At 35.6% G+C, this 21,894-nt stretch overlaps 2 protein-coding genes across 2 annotated transcripts; one reads left to right on the top strand and one right to left on the bottom strand.

The window, feature by feature from the left end:
* Positions 1-3,668: 3,668 nt before the first annotated feature.
* On the top strand, positions 3,669-6,003 carry LOC127862643 (uncharacterized). The gene is made up of 2 exons (XM_052401848.1): positions 3,669-3,821; positions 4,147-6,003. Exons 1-2 carry the CDS (start codon positions 3,807-3,809, stop codon positions 5,878-5,880), a joined length of 1,749 nt encoding a protein of 582 aa, XP_052257808.1. The 5' UTR covers positions 3,669-3,806; the 3' UTR covers positions 5,881-6,003.
* A 5,922-nt stretch (positions 6,004-11,925) lies between these two features.
* LOC127862642 (uncharacterized) lies at positions 11,926-21,613 on the bottom strand. The gene is made up of 6 exons (XM_052401847.1): positions 21,497-21,613; positions 19,593-20,278; positions 19,177-19,335; positions 18,054-18,312; positions 12,427-14,555; positions 11,926-12,068 (listed from the first exon to the last, which is right to left on the bottom strand). Exons 2-6 carry the CDS (start codon positions 20,121-20,123, stop codon positions 12,024-12,026), a joined length of 3,123 nt encoding a protein of 1,040 aa, XP_052257807.1. The 5' UTR covers positions 20,124-20,278; positions 21,497-21,613; the 3' UTR covers positions 11,926-12,023.
* Between the last annotated feature and the right edge of the window lie 281 nt (positions 21,614-21,894).

Below are 21,894 nucleotides of genomic sequence, written 5' to 3'. Positions count from 1 at the left end.
TCGGGCGAACCGATTCATTGCAATTCTGGTTTGCTGGCAAGATTATCGTTAACTTTGTTCTGTTAATATTGGTTTCAATACAGATTGAGCGTCGACGTGGTCTTTTCAATGCTTTTTGCTGGCAGGATGATAGTCAAATCTGTCAAATCTGTCCTTGCAATGGTGGTTTGCTGGCAGGGTAATCACAAACGTGACCCTTGCAATGCTGGTTTGCAGGCAGGGTCATCGACTACTTGGTCGTTGCAATGCTGGTTTGCTGGCAGTGAGATCACAAACTTGGTCCTCGTAATGCTGGTTTCCTGGCAGGTATTCGATAACTTGGTTCTTTCAATGCTGGTCTGCTGGCAGGGTGATCGACAATTTGGTTCTTGCAATGCTGTTTGGCTGGCAGGACGATAGCCAACCTGGCCCTTGCAATGCTGGTTTGCTTGCAGGGTGTTCGTCCATTTGGTCCATGCAATCCTAATTTGTTGGCAGGGTGATCGAAAACTTGGTCCTCACAATGCTGGTTTGGTTGCAGAGTGATGGTCAAGTTTGTCCTGCAATTGCTGGTTTCCTTGAAGGTTGAACGTCCACGTGGCCGTGGCAATGCCATTTCCTGGCAGGTTTTATCGCAAACGTAGTTCTGGCAACGCTGATTGCAAGGAAGGGTGACAATCAACCCTGTCCTGGCAATGCTGGTTTCGTGGCAGGATGATGGTCAATTTGGTACATGCAATTCTTATGTCCCGAGAGGGTTAGCGTATATGTGGTCCTGACAATCCTTGTTTTTGGTCAAGATAAGCGTCAATTGTGTCCTTTTAATGCAGGTTTCACCGCATGGTGAGCGTTCACATGACCCTGTGATATTTGATTATGTTAAGCAAAAGTTTATTACGGTTTTGCAATCATATTCATATTCAAATCCTGTTTTGTGAAAATTGATAATTAACGTATAGTATTTATGGAACTAATAAAATGTTAAGTTTATGTTTATAATATTGAATCATCGACTTTGTACCGGACTTAACTGTTGTGCGTCACAAGCTATGTTTAACGAAGTTATTCGCGTGTGCTAAATGCAATTTTACAACAATAAATTTGTTTCGTATATTTTTAGGCTATGAAAAGTAAATATATCATGTGTAATAATGCTCGGAACACATTTGTTTCAGTTTGTTTACACCGACTGGTTTTAGTTCACACTTGAAATGCCTTGATAGTTTAATAATTATGCTAAAAATATTCGTATTTACCACGCTTTTATAGGTGATGGATTTACTTACGTTGCTAACATTTCTTCACTACTAACTAACACGACTTTTGTAATTTACTTGAAACCATAACAATGAGAAGAAAAAAATGCGAACATTGTTTGAGTAAAAACACGTGCATACGGTTATAATCAGTGTACTGTGACAATTCAATCTCGAAAGAATTTTTAAGAATTGTTTTCTTTACAGTTTGATATTTACAACAGAACGTAAAGAATTACAAAGACTATTAAATATACGAGAAGGCTTTTTAATGTTCATGAAACATTTTAATTATTAAACTTTTTTAACAATCAGCTATCAATATAACACTCATATACCAAAACTCTTGCATAAACTGATTTTGCCAATGATATATCTCATAATATTTTCACGGGTACGTCCTCTTATTATGATTTAATTATTTGCCCAGACGTTTAAGGTAATTTGGAAAGTGTATCTAATAACAATAATATCAATTGAACAAACATTCACTTCATTCAGTGAACGAAATATGAATAATTATTATTGTATACATATTATATGCCCACTTAAATTATCAAATCAGCTGTCGTCATTTGCAACCGTTCAATCATTCACCGTATTTAACGAGTTAGTTTGCATCCAATATATTCCGTTTTGTATCAGTGAACTCGTTCAATGCATAATTGTATTTTGCATAACGCTATCAAATAACCAAATATTATAATTATAAATCCTCTTATTACAAGGATCTATAAATTTAGGTTGCTTTGTACATGTATAATTCGTATGGATTTATAAACTTCGCATACTTGTTAAAAAATACAATACGGTTCTTTATATATTGTGCATATAACAATACACAAGTGAAAATGCGATTTAGCTATTGCATAGTTTCTTTTCAAAACAAATTTTTTAGATCGTGTGTCATCGATATTTGATGTCAAAAGTGACTTTCGTACAGTTCAAATATTTGTTTTGGAAAATAACAGTTTATTTCACTCCTGTTTAAGAAATAAAAACATTTGGGTGCACTTAATTTGGTGAATACGGCACCATGAAACCATGAAAAACAAATAATTTACTTGCAAAAAAAATTGTACAGTTTGAGAATATAATTCATATTATTCTTATCATTATAAACCATATAGCAATTTAAGACTGTGTTGATACAAAGTTCTAGGTGACTTAAATGTATGCATCAAATTATGCCACTGTTGTAATATTGTATTAGCACAGTCACTTTTAGGAGGCTGATTAAGGTAATTGACATTTCGGTTCAAATCAATTAAGTAAGTTATGCGATGTTTTTATCAAATTACACGTGGCAATAATAGCTGAGTTAAACGACCTATAAGGCCAACAATCATATAAAAATTTGTTATCAGTAATGTATGTGTAACATTGAAAAATTGCCATTTGCAATGTCGAGTTATCTGAATAAGGTCAGAATCTAAGGCATAGTGATGTTGGACTATATATTTATGGCTTGTTCTGTAGAAAGGTGATTTTTGGTGCTGGACAGAGTGGTAAGATCTTTCATATCAGGTATATACAACGCAACTACTCTGTTTTCGTTAATTCAAAATGTGAGTGGGTGAATACATGCTCCAATTTTCAAGTCGGTTTTCAAGCGCTAGTTTATAATAAATGCATAAAGGCTGAGTCAAAAGAAGCACGCTTTCAGGCATAGCATACTTACAACAATTCAGATACCTGAATCATGTTTTATAACACATACTGTTCTGCAGTACGCCGTTCTCCGATTTTAAAATTAAGTGCCAATTAAGCTGTTCAATGGAAATGAAGCCCGCATACATATTTAATTCATGTTGAAGCAATAGAAAAAATCAACATTTATTTATTGCAATTCTCTTTCAACGGTATTTATATACTGTGCATGACGTTCCTTTGAATACAATGAAATCATTCCTCCTCCATAGCAAAACGACAGAATATATAGAGAATACATGGTTGGTGCCGAGATGGAGAAAGTTTATCCGGTGAGGCTTAGAAAAAGAAAATAGGGCGAGCTTTAGCGAGCCCTTTTTTTCTTTTTCGGGCCGAACCGGATAAACTTTCTCCATCTCGGCACCAACCATGTATTCGATTTATCCTGCTTCATGCCGTTGACACATTTTATCAAAGACAAATGATTAATTGACATAACAATATAATTATTCTTGTCGGGCCTCCTACATTCCTGACGACCGAATAACTACCGATTGTGTCACGCTAAAAATAGTTCCACATTAAACTGTTCCTTTTAATACTTTCCTATCGAAACTATTAAGAGAAGAAATAAAAAACGAATCGAGAATGTGATATTTTTCTTGCTAAAAAAATGAAGTCAAAATGCATCAGCAAAACAAAAACTAAATTTTATTTACCTTAATGACAACTTTAATCCATTGCTTATAACAATAAATGTACAACGATATCCTGTCACAACCCGAATTCGACCACTTCCTGTTTTCGACCGGCCCCGGTAAATTATTCATGCATAAGTAAAATAAGCGAATTTCCGGACGTCGCGCGCAAGTTTTGTTTACAAGTGTCGGTGAAATGTCATCCAGGTTTAAATGACGTAAAATGGAGATCCGACAGGTAAAATTGTTTCACTTTAATATGAAATGCTGCATTTTACGTAGTTTTTACTAATCCCTAATTATCTTTAGCTTCTAGAACGGTTTCACTCGCTTTAAACTTGACCGATAATTTCTCTCTCGTAACGAAGGTGTTTTACATATTTCTCCAGGGCCACCTAAATTGTCGTTTGGTAGAAGTAGTATACTGCGCATAAAAAATTAGGTGTTTTGATAACCACTGAACCTTATCAGAAAACCATTTTATAACAACTAATTTGATTGTAATTGCTATATATTCATTCTATTGCACATATTTAAATAGAACATAATTGGTATATTTTCAGAAAACTAATCCTGTCCGTGGCCCCTACAGGTCATCCTATGACATTGATGACTTACAAAGGGCCTTTATGGCTGTAAAAGACAATCAAATGTCAATTAGAAAATCAGCATTGTACTTTAATGTCCCCAAAACAACACTTATTGACAGGTTGCATGGGAGAATTAGTATTGGCACTGTGAAACCAGGCCCTGACCCACTGTTTACTCTTGATCAGGAGTCTCTACTGGCAAGTCACATCCAAACTATGGGTGAAGTAGGCTTTGGGTACACCAGGCAAGAGACTATAAACCTTGCAAGTGATTATGCCTTCACCTTAGGCCTGAGACCAAGAGAAAAACCTCTTACTGATCGTTGGTTGTACAAGTTTTTGGACCGGTGGCCAGAACTAATGGTGAAAAAAACAAGGAGCCTTGATATAGCCCGTGCAAGATGTGCGACAAGAGATGCTGTGGATCGATATTTCAACAAATTGCATGAAACTCTTGTCAAGTATGATCTATTATCAAAACCCCATCGGTTGTACAATATTGATGAGAAGGGGCTCAGTCTAGAACATAAACCACCAAAAATTGTCTCATCAAAGCATGGCACAACTCCTGCCGTGACAGGTAGCAGAGGAAAAAATGTAACTGTCATTGGTTGTGTAAATGGGGTAGGTCAGCAAGTGCCTCCTTACTTTGTTTTTCCAGGTCAGAGAATGCAGCCAAGTCTGTTAGATGGTGTGACACCTGGTACAAATGGAACAGTTTCCCCAACAGGATGGTCTAATTCAGAGGTGTTCTCTGGTTATTTGAAAGAGCACGTCTTACAATACTTACCCCTACGATCACAAAATGAACCAGTCCTGATACTTTATGATGGCCACAGTAGTCACATTTCACTGGACCTAATACAATGGGCTAAACAGGAAGATATTATCCTCTTTGTATTAACCCCTCATTGCAGCCACCTATTGCAACCCCTAGATGTCAGCTGCTTTGGACCCTTCGAGGTTGCTTGGAACGCAGCTCTACACAGCAACTTAAGAGCATCTGGGGGTCGTACACTATCACGATATGATGTTGCCAGTTTAGCTTGTAAAGTGTACAGCTCAACACTCACAGCTACCAACATTCAAGCTGCCTTCCGCAAGAGTGGTGTTTACCCATTCAACAAAAATGTGATATCTGATCACCAAGTGGCCCCATCAACCTGTTTCCACGTTACAGCTGCAGGTGATGCTTGTAGTAAAGGGTCTGAGCCGTTGGAGGATAATGAAAAGGCAGATCAGTTTTTACAGGAGCGTGGGGGCAAGATTTTGCAAAATGTGGACACAGCAAAAAAACTAAGAAACACACTTAGCAAAGTTGTAGGTGGACAAGCTGTTACTGAAACTGAAGTCCTTAACAAAATTCAGACATATAAACATAATCAAAGTAACAAACGTTCAAAAGATGCAAATAAAGAAAATATCAATCCAAGACCAAGTGTATCTGGTTGTGCCAAAAAACCTAAGGTTATAAGAACAGTGACTGAAAGTGATACATGTAGTTCTGAGGAAGATATAACAGACTCTGAAAAATGCATTGTGTGCAAAAAGTTTAGCCCTGACCTAAGTAAGAGGCCATACATTGTTATTGTGAAATGGGGACAGTGTGACAAGTGTTCTGGCTGGGTCCACCTGTCTTTCTGCACAACTATCAGAGTTATCAGAAGGGGAGACAACTTCTTGTGCCCCCAGTGCTCAACCAATTAACATGAATATAAAATTAAACAAGTACTGTAAATATGTTCAAAATATGTTCCAAAATAAAACAGTTTTTTGCAGTTTAAATTACTTTAGATTATATTTACTGTTGTTTAAAGCACTTTAAAATGATTTTATTTGTGTACTAACTTTTGTTGTGCAGTATAGTTGGAAAAACATGAAATATCTGAAAGTGGTCGAAAACAGGTTGGATGAAAATAAAAATGGCCGATTTGGGCATGATAAAAGAAGTGTGAAATTAAAAGATACAACAAACAGGTAAGTCTATAAAAAATATGTGTTCATACTTTGCTTTGCGTATCAAGTTTATTGTTATTCAAGTTAAACATGTATCTCTTCGTGGATGTAAGCGGTTTTCTAAATACGTCTTAAGCGGTCGAAAACAGGTTGTACCAGGATATACACATTCATTGTCTGTTCTTCCATCCCTTTGTCGGAATCCATTTTCTGTTTTTCCATCTCTATTATCGGAATGTATTTTAAACCACACTCTTTTTTGATAGCGTTTGTATCGAATGCTAACCATTCTGACCCAAAACCCGATTAACGAAACCGTAATCCTGTCGTAGCGAATTATTTTATTCCTATCGAAGTTTACACTTATGAATGACAAACACACACTCCGAAAATCGTTTATGATTCGTTCGATGCTTTAAAATATTAAAAAATACTGTTAAAACCACCACGTCAAAATTGTTGTCCCTAAAATCCTGAGAGAAACTAGATAGTATGTTTTGTCAGAGAAATGACGTCACACTAGATACGTCATAAATTGCGTAATCAAGTAAATGAACATGATAAATACGGAAGTCTGATTCGGTGATATATTTTTAAGAAGATAAAAATGATGATATACAATAGTACGATAACTTTCATGATGCGTCCCAATAAATTTCAAAGGTCTAATATTAGAACATGTTAATCGGCGCGTATGAATACATGAATACATACGGTTAGATCACGGTCACGTGATGTACTGCCGGATATCAACTAGTTTATCCGACCCTGCTTTATTTGGTCAATGTTTGCAACTGAGGCAGGATAAACTTAGTTGTTTACCAAAATCCAGAGTTCCCTTATAAAAAAGAACATTAACAATATTACACAGACAAAATCTGTTTAGCCTGTATTTATCCAGTATTCAATACAAATACGCATTTTGATCTACTATGGCAACAGAGTCTTGTATACTAAGCCATTCGAATCAGCGTTTAAAAAAATAACACCTAGGCTGACAATTTATAATACGGCAGATAATGACATATACCCGACATTGTGGTGTAAAGTAAATGTTAAAATGTATTTTGTTAGAAAAATGTTACTGATGAAGATTAAAGATGATTCAGATCAGAGGTTTATTTGGGGGTTTTGAAAAATCAAAGATGGCCGCCGTTTTCAGCATTTTAACATATACTTGTAGACTGTACATTGCATCTCTTATGTCATAATTGTATTATCAGTTTTTTAGATAATAAACGTTTATTTTGAAAGGTAATACAGTCAGGAATGTCAATTTGATTAGATTTTATCTGTGTTATCCTCACGAATCCAAACGGCAACAGGCCTTCAGAGAAAGGTTAACCGTGAATGCTTACCCGATTTTCTCGTTTGATATTGTTTCTTGAGTTTCATTATTACCATGCTTCTTACAACAATACTAAAATTTACAAGCAGAGTCCGATCAATTAAGTATTTCTGGGTATGCTTACCAACAAAAGCGGTTATAAAAGTATGCCATCACACTCACATATTGCCCGATATTTTTTAATGAGGACATCTTATATTCATGCTTGCGATTCAAGAGTGTTGCAGTATTTTAAAATTGAAACTTTATACATGTACAAATATATATTATAGCACTATTCGACAACATATTATAGTTTATATATTTTATGATTTTATTTATCATTCTGGCATGTTTTCGTTTTTGCTAGGGCGCGAACACGAAGACTTTATAATGGAATGAGACGGAAATACAGTGTGGGATCCCTGAAGTTCGGATACATGTCAAGCTTACATAGTATTTTGCCGATATAATGTAAGTGTTTAACCCATACACGATCATCTTTCACGCTTGTTCCAATTAATATCAAGTTTCTAGGCGCTTAGTTGGCTGTACAGAGTAATATGTGTGTTTGCTATTTAATTGGATCATCCCTTGGTCAGCTTACCCTCGATCATGTTTACCAGCCGAGCGTATCAGCCCGTAAAGATAATCTTGTTAAATGTTTTCTAACATTTTATTGAACCTTTAGCATGAATTGAAACTCTTTATTTGCATTAAATACGCAAGATAGGTATCCATTTATCAACGTGTACTTGTTTGGTTAAAATAAAAACATCTACAACCGTTCCATGAAGGGACAATACAGCAATATCCATGATTTTATTACAACCACTATCGCGTGTGAGATGTTACGAAGATGATTCTCATTGTATTTAGAATTTATGTTGCGTTTTTTTCATATAGCTTAAAACCAACGAAAATGTTTTATATTACAAAAGTGCTTATTATTTCGGGTTATATTCTAAATCTCGCCAAGTCGGTCGATAAGCTGTAGAGATTACAGCTACTGCCAATTAACGGTCAACACTTCTGTTTCAATCGATTATAAAATTAACATGTGTATCGCTGAGCGTCAAGTGGGTTTTTAAAGGCCATGTGTTTGATAAGAGCTTTGTTCGGTGCCATTTTAACGGCTTCGTCATCGATTGTGCACAAATTACTCTTATGACAAAAAGTCGTTCATTGAAGTCATGGCCTTTGTAATTTACCTTTATTTAACGCTGAAATATAATTATTACTAAAAATGTATTGCTATCTCCACAACCAAAATGTTTTCAATTCAAAGGAACAGATTAATTTATTAGCCAACGACGGGTTAAATACACAATGCTTGTTAAGACGTTCTAAATTTCAAACCATGCAAACGTTAAAAAAGTATTAAGAAAATTTAGTCTGTTTGGAAGTGTTTTTTTAGATACTATGATGCATTACTTAAAATTGATTTTGCATACTTTGAATCCATATATATAACACAAGCATAAAACTATATGCGTTTAATAAGCTATATATATATTACAAAGTAACAAACAAAATTGGAAAAAAATCCGAATACGACCATCAGAGATTCATGATAAATGCAGGGCCGTACCCAGGAAATGTTGACTGGGGGGGCCCAAACGGGGAGTGCGGGAGGGGTTGCCCCTCCCGAATAGATTTTTGTTAATTAGGCACTGTTCAAGGTGAATTTTAATGCATATAGAAACATATGTTGTGTTATAAATTTATGGATATATAACAGGTAAATCAGCACCTTTCTGAAGTCTAAATCATTAATGCTTTGAGATACCATAATGTTACTATTGAAGTTTAATAGTTTGAAAAACTTAGTTGTTTTTGCATATGTGTATGTAATGTATATAACAAAGATATCGGATTTATCTAAATTCATATGTGTGGAATATAATAATATGTCCATTGTAACCATTATTAACATTCAAAACCATTACTTTTTCCATTTAAATGGACCTTTTCAAGTTTTTATAAATTGACAAAATTGAAAATAAGGTTTCAGATTTGCAAGATTTCGTTGTAGTTATGTTTTTGCAAGGAAACAGTTATACTGAATATGTACCATGTTCTAAAATATCCATTATATGCATCTTCTGACAATTAAAACAACCTGCAACAATAGATTGTTTAATTAGGAAAGTTCTGTTTTTCTTGATATATTTTGTGACATTACGAGGACTGTTTAAATAATGTACTAATAAACTGCGTGTTATATCGTGTCATCACGGATGACCGATTGGTCTAAGCGGTAGACTTTCACTCCAAGGGTCAGTGGTTCGAGCCCAGGTGGGGATTACTTTTTTGTCTTTCTTCAGTTTTATTTGTGTTTTAAAGTGGAACTCGCATGTTCTGAGGTTTACAGTCATCAATTTAAAGCATTTAATGACAATCTTTAAAACATACCGAAATCTGATAAGAGGTTCATTTAAAGCCCTGTTGCAGATCCGACTTTTAAAACACATAGGCTCTAATACAGTATGTACCCGTATGTTAATGCTGTTGTTTTAAAATTAAAATAAGGTATATAAAGCTGACAATTAATTTAATTGTGAAATAGAACGATATGATTGCATGTATTAAAAAAGTTGAAAGGTAATTCAAATGTTGGACATTATTGTATGTTCCTTTGCGAATGTGTTTGTATAATGTCGTGATATAAAAGGAGTATCTCAACGATTTCATATTTGTCGTATTTAACATGTTGTTTATCAGTCGGATAACACTGCTTTCATTTGACGATAGCAGTTTAAACCAGTAATTGACGATATTCTTTTTTTGTATTTCTTTGAATGGAAATCGTCCTAATTCACCGTACAGGGCACTGAGATAAGTTTACTGATTTACGCATACTATCTTTCTTAAGAAAAATTGACGATATCAGTTTTAACCAGTACTTGACGACATTTATTTTTTTGTATTTCTTTGAATGGAATTCGTCCGTATTTACCGTACAGAGCGCTGAGATTACAGACTAATTTACGCATATTTTTCTTAAGAATTTCGTGTTCATCGCTTGTATATCGTTTGTTCTCGTCATCATCATCGTCATCGTCGTTATCATCATCATCATCATCATCATCATCATCATCATCATCATCATCATCATCATCAATTATCACCATCTACATAATCATCACCATGATCTTCGTCGTCATCATCATCATCATCATCGTCATCAACAACAACAACCATATCATCATCAGTATCATCATCATCACATCATAGTCTTCGTCGTCTTCATCCTCCTCATGTACTTCATCATCATCATATTCATCATTTAAATAATATTATAATCATCAGCATCATCAACATCATGTTCCACAGGCGCGAATGTTTTGTCCTTGTCGCAGTATACTTAAGTGTTGGCATCATATTAGCACTATAAACATCCCCGTCCTCTTAATTGTCATCATAATCATAACAAGTATCATCATAAAAATCATCATATCTTCTTCTTCATAAAAAAAGTATAATAATATCACAATTAAAGGATCGGTATAACCGTAAGATATAAAATCTAGTTATCATAGAGAACCGGGAATCAATTCAAACACAATGAGTATTTATAACATATTACAAACTACTTGTGTCATTAAAAATTATATGTACATGAAGTGTATGTTTTAAAGAATTAAAAACCATTCCCGAAGTATTTAATAAACAAAGAAATGTAAATATCATGTCTTGCAATCGTATGTATTACGTGACTAAGCTGGATCGTAAACACAGTTAATCTGAAGTCGCATTGATACCCGACTTTTTAAGTCATACCGATTTTTTTCAATTAAGAAATTTTCATAAAACGTATAATAATCCATAGCATCGCTATGATCACCATCATCATCAACACCGCAACGTGAGGACCATGCAGATGTAGTGCCATGATCAATTTCAACTGACCGGTCATATATTCGGAATCGTTTAACTTTAACATTCTCCCGCGTTTTCAATTCCTCTTTGATGAGAAAGTACTCCTCTGTAGGAAACTGATTATTTGAGTATTTATGTGGGCCACCCTCGTTTACAGTTTCATGAGACCAACCGAATTCTATTCTGCAATCAAGTGGTCCAGACAAAGCAGGCAGTTTGTTCACCAGGTCGCGTACTTGGGATGAAGACAGTTTAACGTAAAACAAAGTCAAATGTCTCAATGACTGAGGTAGCTGTAGGTCGATATATGTCTCCAAATGCATTGTTAGCGTTTCAAGTTGCGAGAAAGATCTAAGTGACTGTGAAAACGACGCCTCATGATTAATTGTTAATCTTCCTAAATGAGAATCCAAACTGAGACTCTTGATAGGCAAACCGTACACAGACTCCCAGAGACCTGGAAAGAAGTCATTATGAAGCAAAGGAATTTCGACAGTATTGTTTAAATCCGTCGTTATGACTGCGATTGTATAATCAAATGGTCTCCAGACTGCGCCTTCTTCACTCGATGTTATTTGACAGCTCTCCAGCACACACTTCACCTCATGATCGAGAGTCAGCAGCGTGCTCAACAGATTGCGTAGCCAGGTAGTGGAACATTTAACTCGGTGCAATTCAATTCTTTTTATCGAGGGCAGTACTGGAGTTGAGTCTGCACACTGTGCTGGGTCTGCATTGTTTAGTATACACCATGTATTATTGGCTATTTTGTCTGAACTTTTAAAATCAAAATCATACAAGCCAATTTTAGAAAGTTTTTGTTTGTTACGATGGAAAAGTCGTTTCGGTAAAACTTCCACTTTTTCGCTGATTTCTATCGATTCTAAGTTTTCAAGCAATGACAAATCAAGACCTTCATAAGTGCTAATTATTCTAATTTGTTTTAAATTCTTATAGTTTTGAGTAGAAAGTGGTAATAAAATTACTTCGCAGCCGGCAGCCATTGATTCTATGTGTTCATTATACGACAAGTCAAGTCTTTCACATGTACAATCTAACTCTAGACGTTTCAACTTCTTCATACCTACCAGTGCCCTTGGTTGCGCGATTATACTACCGGTCAGCCTCAGTCCTTCAAGGTTTACACACGAGAACAAGTCAAGACAAAGTGCTTCAATTTTGAAATAACATATATCGATGTATTTCAAATTTTTCAGACACACAAGTGCATTAGGTTGCAGGGTTACATTACAATTGAGGATCAGCCGTTCCAGCTTGTGAAACCGTGACAAGTCCAGTCCTTCACATTTAACCTCGTTTAACCTCAGACATTTCAAATTTTTCAGACCCACAAGTGCATTTGGTTGCACGGTGACCTTATCGTCGAGGTTCAGCTCTTCCAGGTGATGGCACAATGACAGGTTAAAAGAAGCGGGCGAATTGACTTCTTCCTGAGTTTCACGTGCAGAAGGAAACGGATTATCACGTGCACGTGTGAAAACAGATCTAAGTCCATTCCAAAGAGAAGACGACGCGTCTTGTGAACGTATTGTTACATGCTTGAGGAAATGTTCGTACGGATGTACGGATAATAATCGCGCACGCGAAGCGTTCATCGCCCAGATGTGATAAATATCTTCCGAATTATCACCAAAGATATAACAGTGACTCAGATGCAGGTGCACCGGAGTGTTTTTGTTGGCTTTAGCTTCCTTATAGCCTGAAACAACACAGCGCTGGAAAGGCCTTTCATCAAAGTATTTTAAAAAGTAGAAATAATCCTCACCAAATGATGTGAAGACTTTATGTCCGTGAGCAATATCCTGATCATTCATCAGTTTAGATAGTTTATTCGCTGCCGCGATGTTCATCCCACAGAGGAATACAAACACTTGAGATATATCTAAATAGGAGTTGTGATGGCGTTTAAGGTATCCAGAAATGATTCCATTTATAACGTCTACATTTCCGGAGATATGAAAAGCCGCAAGGAATTCCTGCACACTTTTGTGCACAAACGAACATGTATTATCGATACGATTTGTACGTTTTCTTACAGATAATAATCCAGATTTGAGTGCGAACTCCTGTGTATTGTCAGACAAATATTCCGATAATTTTATTTCATTAAATACTATTGACATCTCTCTCTCGTTTGAAAACAAAAATGAGAAAGCGGCTTTTGAAATGTCATTTATGTGTTGCATACTCGGTTTAATGTACTTCGATCGAAAAAAGCAGTTTACCGGCAACGGCTCCGATTGGTTAAAATGACTAATGAAAGGGTTTGCTTTTTTACATAGACTTTCAAGAAGGATTGTGTAAAGTTCACACAGTGACGATCCTGACAGACGCTCAGCTATCCCTTCTACCCAGGTACAGATAATAAGCGTGAGGAGCATAGGCGAAACTGATATTGACTGCAGGTTGTGACTCCAAAGAAAGTCTTCAAATTGCTTCACATTTTCTTTAAGATCAATTGATTCATGAAGTAGACAACGCAGTACCTTTTCCTTGAATGCTTTAGGATCAATTATGCCCTCAAGATCTAACAGAATGTCAATTTGAGAATTTCTGATACGTTCATCAGCGAGTTTCCATGGTCGAGAAGTTGTCAGTACAATGCAATGGTCCTGAGGAATTCCTGCCATATAAGGTAGAGCATCTTCATCAGACCACTCATCCAGACCGTCTTGAATGACGAGACATGTCGCATTAGTAATTATTGTTAAGACAAGATTGTACGCAGCCTCCGATTTGTGGTCCGCGTAGATTTTGTCGATAAGCTGTGTTTTTATCATCTGCGTTACACACGTCTGATTTCGACAATCGCGCAACGAGATGAAGAAAATAAACTTGAATTTCTGAAGGGTATCAACGTCAACGAACGCAGTTTGTCCCTTGGTAGAACCCATTGAGGGCGCATTCAAGTTACACCAATCGTTAACTAAATTAGCAACAAATGCCGTTTTGCCACTGCCCGGCTCGCCCTGTAAATATGAACGTCTAGATAATTGATGATCTCTGTAAAAGAAATCTTTGTACGTTAATACTTGTTCCTGTATCGTGCGTCTCCCATCATTCTCTATTTTTATCCGATGTATTTTTGGACTGGCATAGATGTCCTGTACTTTTTTATCGCGACTGAGATCCAATGTAGACAGAGGTACGAAGCTAACTGTGTCACGATAGTGGTCCTTTAATCGCCTGAGAAGATCTGGAAAAATAACACAACTTAATAGAACAATAGATGTGTTTGTCTGAAAAACAATGCCCCCTACTGCGCCGCTTTGAAGCCATATATTTGACCTTTGACTTTGAAGGATGACCTTGACCTTTCACCACTCAAAATGTGCAGCTTTATGAGATACACGTGCATCCTAAATATCAAGTTGCTATCTGCAATATTGCAAAAGCTATGGGCAATGTTAAAGTTTTAGGACAGACTGACTGACGGACGAACTTACGGGCACTTCAAAAACTTTATGCCGCCCTTCGTGGGCATACAAATTACCGGCGTATTTCTGTTCAGAAATCTACATTCAATTTCTAGAAAAAACATTTAAGTGTAGTGTCTTTGATAATATACTAAAATGAAAAGTAAGATTATTTCTAAAACTGTGCTCAAATCACAACATGTTTTTGCAGTTTTGTTATTATTATTCGAAACCATTTGACCAATACAAAATTATAAAAGATATACGATGTGCCGGACACACGGGCGATCTGGCAAATTGATCTAATATGAATCCAAGATATCCACGTCTAGTTCTAGGCAGAGGATTTAAAAACCAAGGTTTACAAGTTTAAATGCTACTATGTTTGTATATGTTTTGAAAGTTTCTTCGTTCTTGCATCAGTTTTAAGATCCACAAAAATCCGACGGACGAAATTACAAACTAGCAACGGAAAATGTTTGTGAACCCTTAAAAGTGTGATAGCGGGGTTTTTGTTTGGAGAGGGTATGCATTATATCTTTTAATCATAAAGTGTACCATTGTCCTTTTGATATACTCACATCGCGCGTTAGCGCAGCGGCACACAAATAATATTCTCTTGTATGCGACAAAGCGGTTTTACGTAACATTTCTCGTTATTCGAATGTTGAATTGTGTATTAAATGAATCGACCAGAACAGCGACTGATGCTGTTAACCCCTCGAGGAAAGTCCTTCTACAAGCAAAATTGGTATTTTCAGTATGTGATTGGAAATTGTTTTTTTGGGCCGTAGATGCAAATTTGATCCATAAAGCTCATGCAAGTGTTTGTTTTACATGGGATTCCAGAAGTGGCATCGATGATCTACTTTCGACCGTTTGGATGTTTTACAACACCAATCAAAGAGGTTAAACTAAAACGCTTCTCGAGACACTTTTTTAAAATTTAAAACAAGAAATGTGTTACAGACACTGATTCCCTCACAACACATGTTTTGATACAGACAACTCCCCTATATATTCTACAGTCGACCAAACGTCAAACGCAATATTTCAACAAAACCTTGTATCAGTTGAAATTTCTTAATGATCTGTGACACAGAGAGGTCATTACTTTGTGACAATTTGAGTGGGATTCACCCAAAAATAAAGGGGAATTTTATATTAAAAATAAATACATATTATATAGTGGGAAAAAACAGACAAAGAGCAATCATTCTGCCAAAACTCGTCTTAGCTCAAATTTCATTCTTCACGATTTTGTACACATTAATACCATTCAAAAGGAAACTTTTATCAAGATCCAATATGAAGTTCAAGATAAATAGAGAACACAAAATGTCGGGACTCTAGATTTTATATTGTAAAAAAGGACGAATGGCAATTATTCTGCCAAAGCTTGTTGCAGACAAAATTTCTTTCTTTTAGATCGTCTACACATTACCGTAATTCAACTGTGAGAGCTTGAGCGAGACCCAACTTTTAGATAAAGCGGAGTTGAAACACAAAAAGTGGTGACTTAATATTATATTGTGAACAAACAGACAAATTACCATAATTCTGCCAAAGCTCACGACATCCTAAATCCTTTTATTTAAGATCATACATACACAGTAAGGTAATTTAAAAGGGAAATATTGAGCAATATCCAAAAAGCAGTAAAAGAAGAGTGGTAAACACGAAAGGTTTTTACCATATGTTCTAAAATGGAAATATGAGAAAAAAAGTGCTAAAGTTCTGACGAAACTAGTCGCAGCCGAAATCCCTTTATTTCCGATAATCTTCACATTAAGGTCATTAAACTGTGAAAGTTTGAGATGGACCCACCCAGTTGTTAAAAAAAAATTCAAGACACATAAGTGAAAAAACAGAGAAAGAGACATAATTCTGCCATAACACATCACTGCCTAAATACCTTTCTTAACGATCATAAACATACCAACTAAGGTTATGCAACTGAACTCGTGTGAGCAAGATCTACCCAGTAACTAAAGAAGACTTAAAAAAACAGCTTCGGGACATACGTACGGCCTAGCTGAATGTCGTCCACTCCCTGTGGGTTTCAAAATAAGGTAAAGCAGGGAGTTTGAAAGTTTGATTACTCAAATTATATTTCATGCAGTTCTTGTTTAAAATATATTGCTGTCATTAATATAAATCAATAGTCTTCGTGGTTTATATTTTCACAATCACTGACGTAGCGGCTTGAAATATCATGTTTGCCTGTACAGCCTGCTTGCAGTTATTTGACTCGGTCGGTGTTTAGTTCTTATTATGTCCGTCATTTCAAACTACGCGCAGATGACCGATTCAAACAATGGTTTTATTAGGCATGGTCAAAATTGTATTTCTTTATATTACGTTTAGTTTGTTGAAAGCAAATCATACAAAACAATGTTTAAGTATGTAGAAAATCGCGTCAATTTTTATTAGAGCAAAAATTACAAACTTGAAATATTAAGATCGGGACGGCTTTATTTGTGATGGCATTAAACACCTATTGTAGAGGTAACTACGCAGGCCGGTTCAAGTTTCATTTATTTTCGTCCTTGCATGTGAAGTCGACAAATGACATTTAACACGGTGCAAAATACGACACTCAACACTCGCAATATGACATGCAATGTTGCATCCGCAGGTGAATGCCTTGTCCATTGCAATGTACGGTCGTTAAATTGCGCGTGTCATACCGCAAATAGTGCTTATATATATTCTATGTCAATATATTGGATGTGTCCTTAACGGAAGAACGTTGTAAGTGTCAGACACGACAATATAGTGAATATGTATGTGTCAATATATGTGTCCGACATGATAGTATAGAGTCCGTGCCAGTATAAGATATTCGCCCGACATATAACTGATGTGTTCGTTTGAAACGGCTGTATTGTTTCTGTTCCGGTATAACTGGATGTAATATATCCGTCACGTTTGTATAATGTATGCGCGAGTACTATAACGGATGTGTCAGAAACGTAAGTAAATTGACAGTGCGAGGAGACGGACATGTGCGAGATTTCATTATAAAATATGTGACGGACAGGGCGCTATGATGTATATGTCTTTTGCACTGATGCATCCGAAATGGCATCATAGTTTGTGTCTGTACAACGGATATGTTCGATTTGATACTAAGATTTTTGTAATAGTAAATCGGATGTCAACAACATAGCATCAAAATTTCTATATCAGTTTGATGGATTTATCTGATTTTTAATACAAAGGCAATCAGTTTATACCGAAGTGAAGATATGTGTAGAACGAATACGTGTACAAACCTGCTACGCCTCGTTCGTAATCGTCTTGTCCCTTTTCATTCGCTGCTTGTTTAATGCGCACTATGCTATCCATTGTCTCGCTTTGAATGCGCAGCACTCCAACCTGTATTGTAGCCTCTAAAGTATTCAGACCATCTGTCATGGTCTTTGCAGCCTCTTCAGATAATCGTTCTCCGACCTCTTTCGCGTGTGTTAGTGTCTGATTGGCTTCTTTCAACAGCTCGCCAAGTCCGGTAAGTGTAAGCTGATCATTCTGCAACTACGTCAAAATATTGGCATATTGGCATGTGTAGACTTGTATCGAGACTGATTCTTGTGTTTGTGAAATCCTAGATCATTACAAAATGTTAGTTTTTGTATAGTTAACAACATAATAAAAACCCTCCAAAGTTTGAGGACCAATAAAACATAACAAACATTGCCATATTGACATATTGTTGGTACAAACATGAGTATACTTTTAAATAGCGTCAAATAATATAATCGACTAATTATTTATTGTCGATTTGTAATGCGATTTCAATAACAGTGCCAAAGAGTTCACATTTTTTAAAGTTCCCCACGTGCTAGATTATTTGACATGTGACGACAGTATAAATGTGCGTTGTAGGAACATTTGATTGTCCCTAGTTTCATAAAAGATACCTATTTTATGTTCTATGATATTAGTCGAAACAGTCACTAGAGTTACATTTAAATGAGTTAAAATATATTTTTATTTGCCACAACCAAACGCATGTGTACAAATTAGAATTTTAAAATAATTACTTTCCAAAATAAGAACTGCAGAGTGTTTTACAATTTGGAAATTCGTCTGTTGTTGTGTTTTGTTGTTGTTGTTGTTGTTGTTGTTGGTGTTGTTGTTGTTCAAAACAAATTTGCCTCCAATTACGAAAGTTTTAGAGGAGTTTGACTGCAAACCGTTTTTCGTATGTTCCAGAATCAGGATCAAAATAAAATATTAGCACATGAAAAGGACTCATTTTCCGTTTTAATAAAATATCGTTGTCAAAAAGAATCCACCAGAAAGTTGCGTGATATCATTCTATACATTATATTTTGTATATATAGTCACAAAAAACACACTTGACTTATTTCTTAAACTAAAAATGCATCAATTTACATCACTGAGTTTTCTGTGTGCGTCTATTGCTGATGTATCATGTAATAAGCAGATTGGATCAGCCAGAAGGGTGGCCAGTGTCTTGAAATAGTCCTGCAGGTCAGCATCTGTCACCTTGCAGTCGGCAGTGTGACGTACATCTCGGCCTATTTGACGTATCTTTATCAAAATAAAGTTGTGTAGTTTATGACCAAGGAAGAACGCTTAAAGGTAAATAAACAGGCGCGTGGGCCGTCAGTGGGAAAGCGAGAAAATATTGACTACATTCAAATGCTTAGATAAAAAAGTGTGTGTTTGGTTGATATCATGGATAATACTGTTATTAACCGCGTCATAACACATGTGTGTTTTTACATTAGCGTGTTAGACAAATAAACATGTGTTTTTGCTATTTTATTAGTATATCTTGATATTACCTTTTCCAACGGGCATTGCTTATCAGGAGGTGGCGGCGATAGACATGCGGGGGAGAGACATGTCTGGAAATGTTTGCAGTTCAACAAAATGCTTATCACACCATTGAAATCAGATTCTTGGACAGAAGAAACTTCGCTATAGCCATCCGGTGGGAGGTAACATTTACCAATTTCCCATGGATCCGTTACCCATCTTTCCGCTTTAGAGTTTCGCCACGAAGGCCAGTTAAATCTATGCAGCGATTTGATATTTTGTTTCACTTTGTCACATGTTTGGCATGACTTGGGTAGTTGTGACGTATGAAAAGTGCATGTATATGGTTTCCTCTTTTTACACAGGCCCTGGGTAGGACACGGCATGAGGTTTGCAATTGAACATTGTCCGCAGCTTATGCCTATCGCTGAGTGGACATTTTTTAATTCGCTCACTACGAAGTTAGTCAGTCCTTCCTTCGTCACATTCAAGGCTATGTAAGCCTTGAACCAGTTATTGGTCTCTTTGTGGGTGAATATGTTGGTTGTGGCATCCATCTTGATGAGACCGCAAATCACCAGTGGCGGGTTCGTTTCCCGACGGCCAATGTTAGACGGTTTTATGACATGAAATCAATGTCTTTATCAGTAAGTATCCTTTGATCTTGTTCACTTCAAACATTAGGTTCATTAAGTTGCCCTTCATAAGTCATCTACAATGCAATAGTTATATTCTCACAACCACACGTAATCTGTATTAGCATGGAAACAAATAATTTTTGTGTTTGCATACTATAAATATTCACATAATATCATTATAACGCTTTTGTCAATAACTGTTGGTGTTGTTTTTTTCCTTACGTCTTTCACACAATTGGATTTATCAATATTTGAAGGTATTGTTGTTACAAAACAAAAGCGCATATTCCGGTAGATTTGAAAAGGTCTTTTTGTATCTGATTTCGTACTCGCTGCAAAGTACAAGTATATTAATTGAAATACAAGTATTAAAAATATACTAACTCCGGAATGTTCAAGGAATTTTGTAAAGACCCCTTATCTTGGATAATTAACCAGGCTGACCCATGTACATGCCTTTAACAATAACATACCATATCAACCCTGATTATTTGAAGAAACAACTTAATTGAATTAGTGAAACGTGTTGTTACTATTTACGATGATTATATGAGGTTTCCAAAGGTGAGGATATCCGAATTACAACTAGTATGCAACTTTTTGGTATGCATTAAAGTGTTTCGCTCACCAACAACTAAAGTTAGCACAAACATACGGGCACTGAGTGACACTACTACGATTTACAAGTCCGCCATGATGAAAGTCCATCCACACACTACAGAAGTATCTTTAAAATAGCCTAAGCCTAATGTATACAATTATGCATACATTTTGCTGAACTATCTGAATTATCAAACGCCTTAATAATCTTAATATCATAACATTAATATCTTAAAATAAATTCATTAGAGATCCCAAAATCTAGTCATAAAGTTAAGTTTTCATTAATCTATTTGTTTTGTTCTAATAATAGATCATGTTAAAACACTTGAGATTTCCAACTTAATTTCATATATTACACACAATAAACATTCTTCGTCTCAAATTAAATTTATTTGCATTGATGTATTCTTTATTTAACCAGTATATTTGAAGTCTATAGAAATGTTCAATACATAGATAACTGTAATAATGCTTAAACTTTATAATAAAAAAACAATGAAGATCATCCGATTCAGACATAATAAATCACATATAGCATGGGACGCGTAAAATATACGTTTACATATTTGCAATCATTTTCAATTATTACTATCTAGTTATACGAAATGTAAATGTAAAAAGTGTATTAAAATATCACCCTTACTGTTGGACAAGATTTTAAAAGTTTAACGTTTAAGTTGTGCATCTACTTTCGAATTAATCTATCCACCCCGACAGGTTGATTCCGGTTGTGGGTTGCTGGATATCTTATCTCCGGAAAGCCTTTTAACTACCATACCGCTTAGATTGAGCTTACATTGCACTAAAGTATAATCTCGTGAATGATTTTAGTTGAATTTACTGCGGAGCGACGCCCAATTAAAGTTATTGAATGGAATTTAATATGTTTTTTTTCGTTTTTGAAGCAACATTTTATAAGATGTTATTATATGATTATATATGCAAATATGATATGAAACTCCCTTGATTTGTCAAACATTGCATATATAATAATTACAATTTCCGAAAATTAATTGTTTAAAATATAACGAGAACCATTAAAATACAGCCGGTAAATATCCAACTTGAAATATGTGTTAGTACAATA

This window comes from Dreissena polymorpha, chromosome 16 (assembly GCF_020536995.1).
Source record: "Dreissena polymorpha isolate Duluth1 chromosome 16, UMN_Dpol_1.0, whole genome shotgun sequence".
Lineage (NCBI taxonomy): Eukaryota > Metazoa > Mollusca > Bivalvia > Myida > Dreissenidae > Dreissena > Dreissena polymorpha.
The sequence above is the reverse complement of the archived record's forward strand: the minus strand, read 5'-3'. Positions and strand labels throughout refer to the sequence as shown.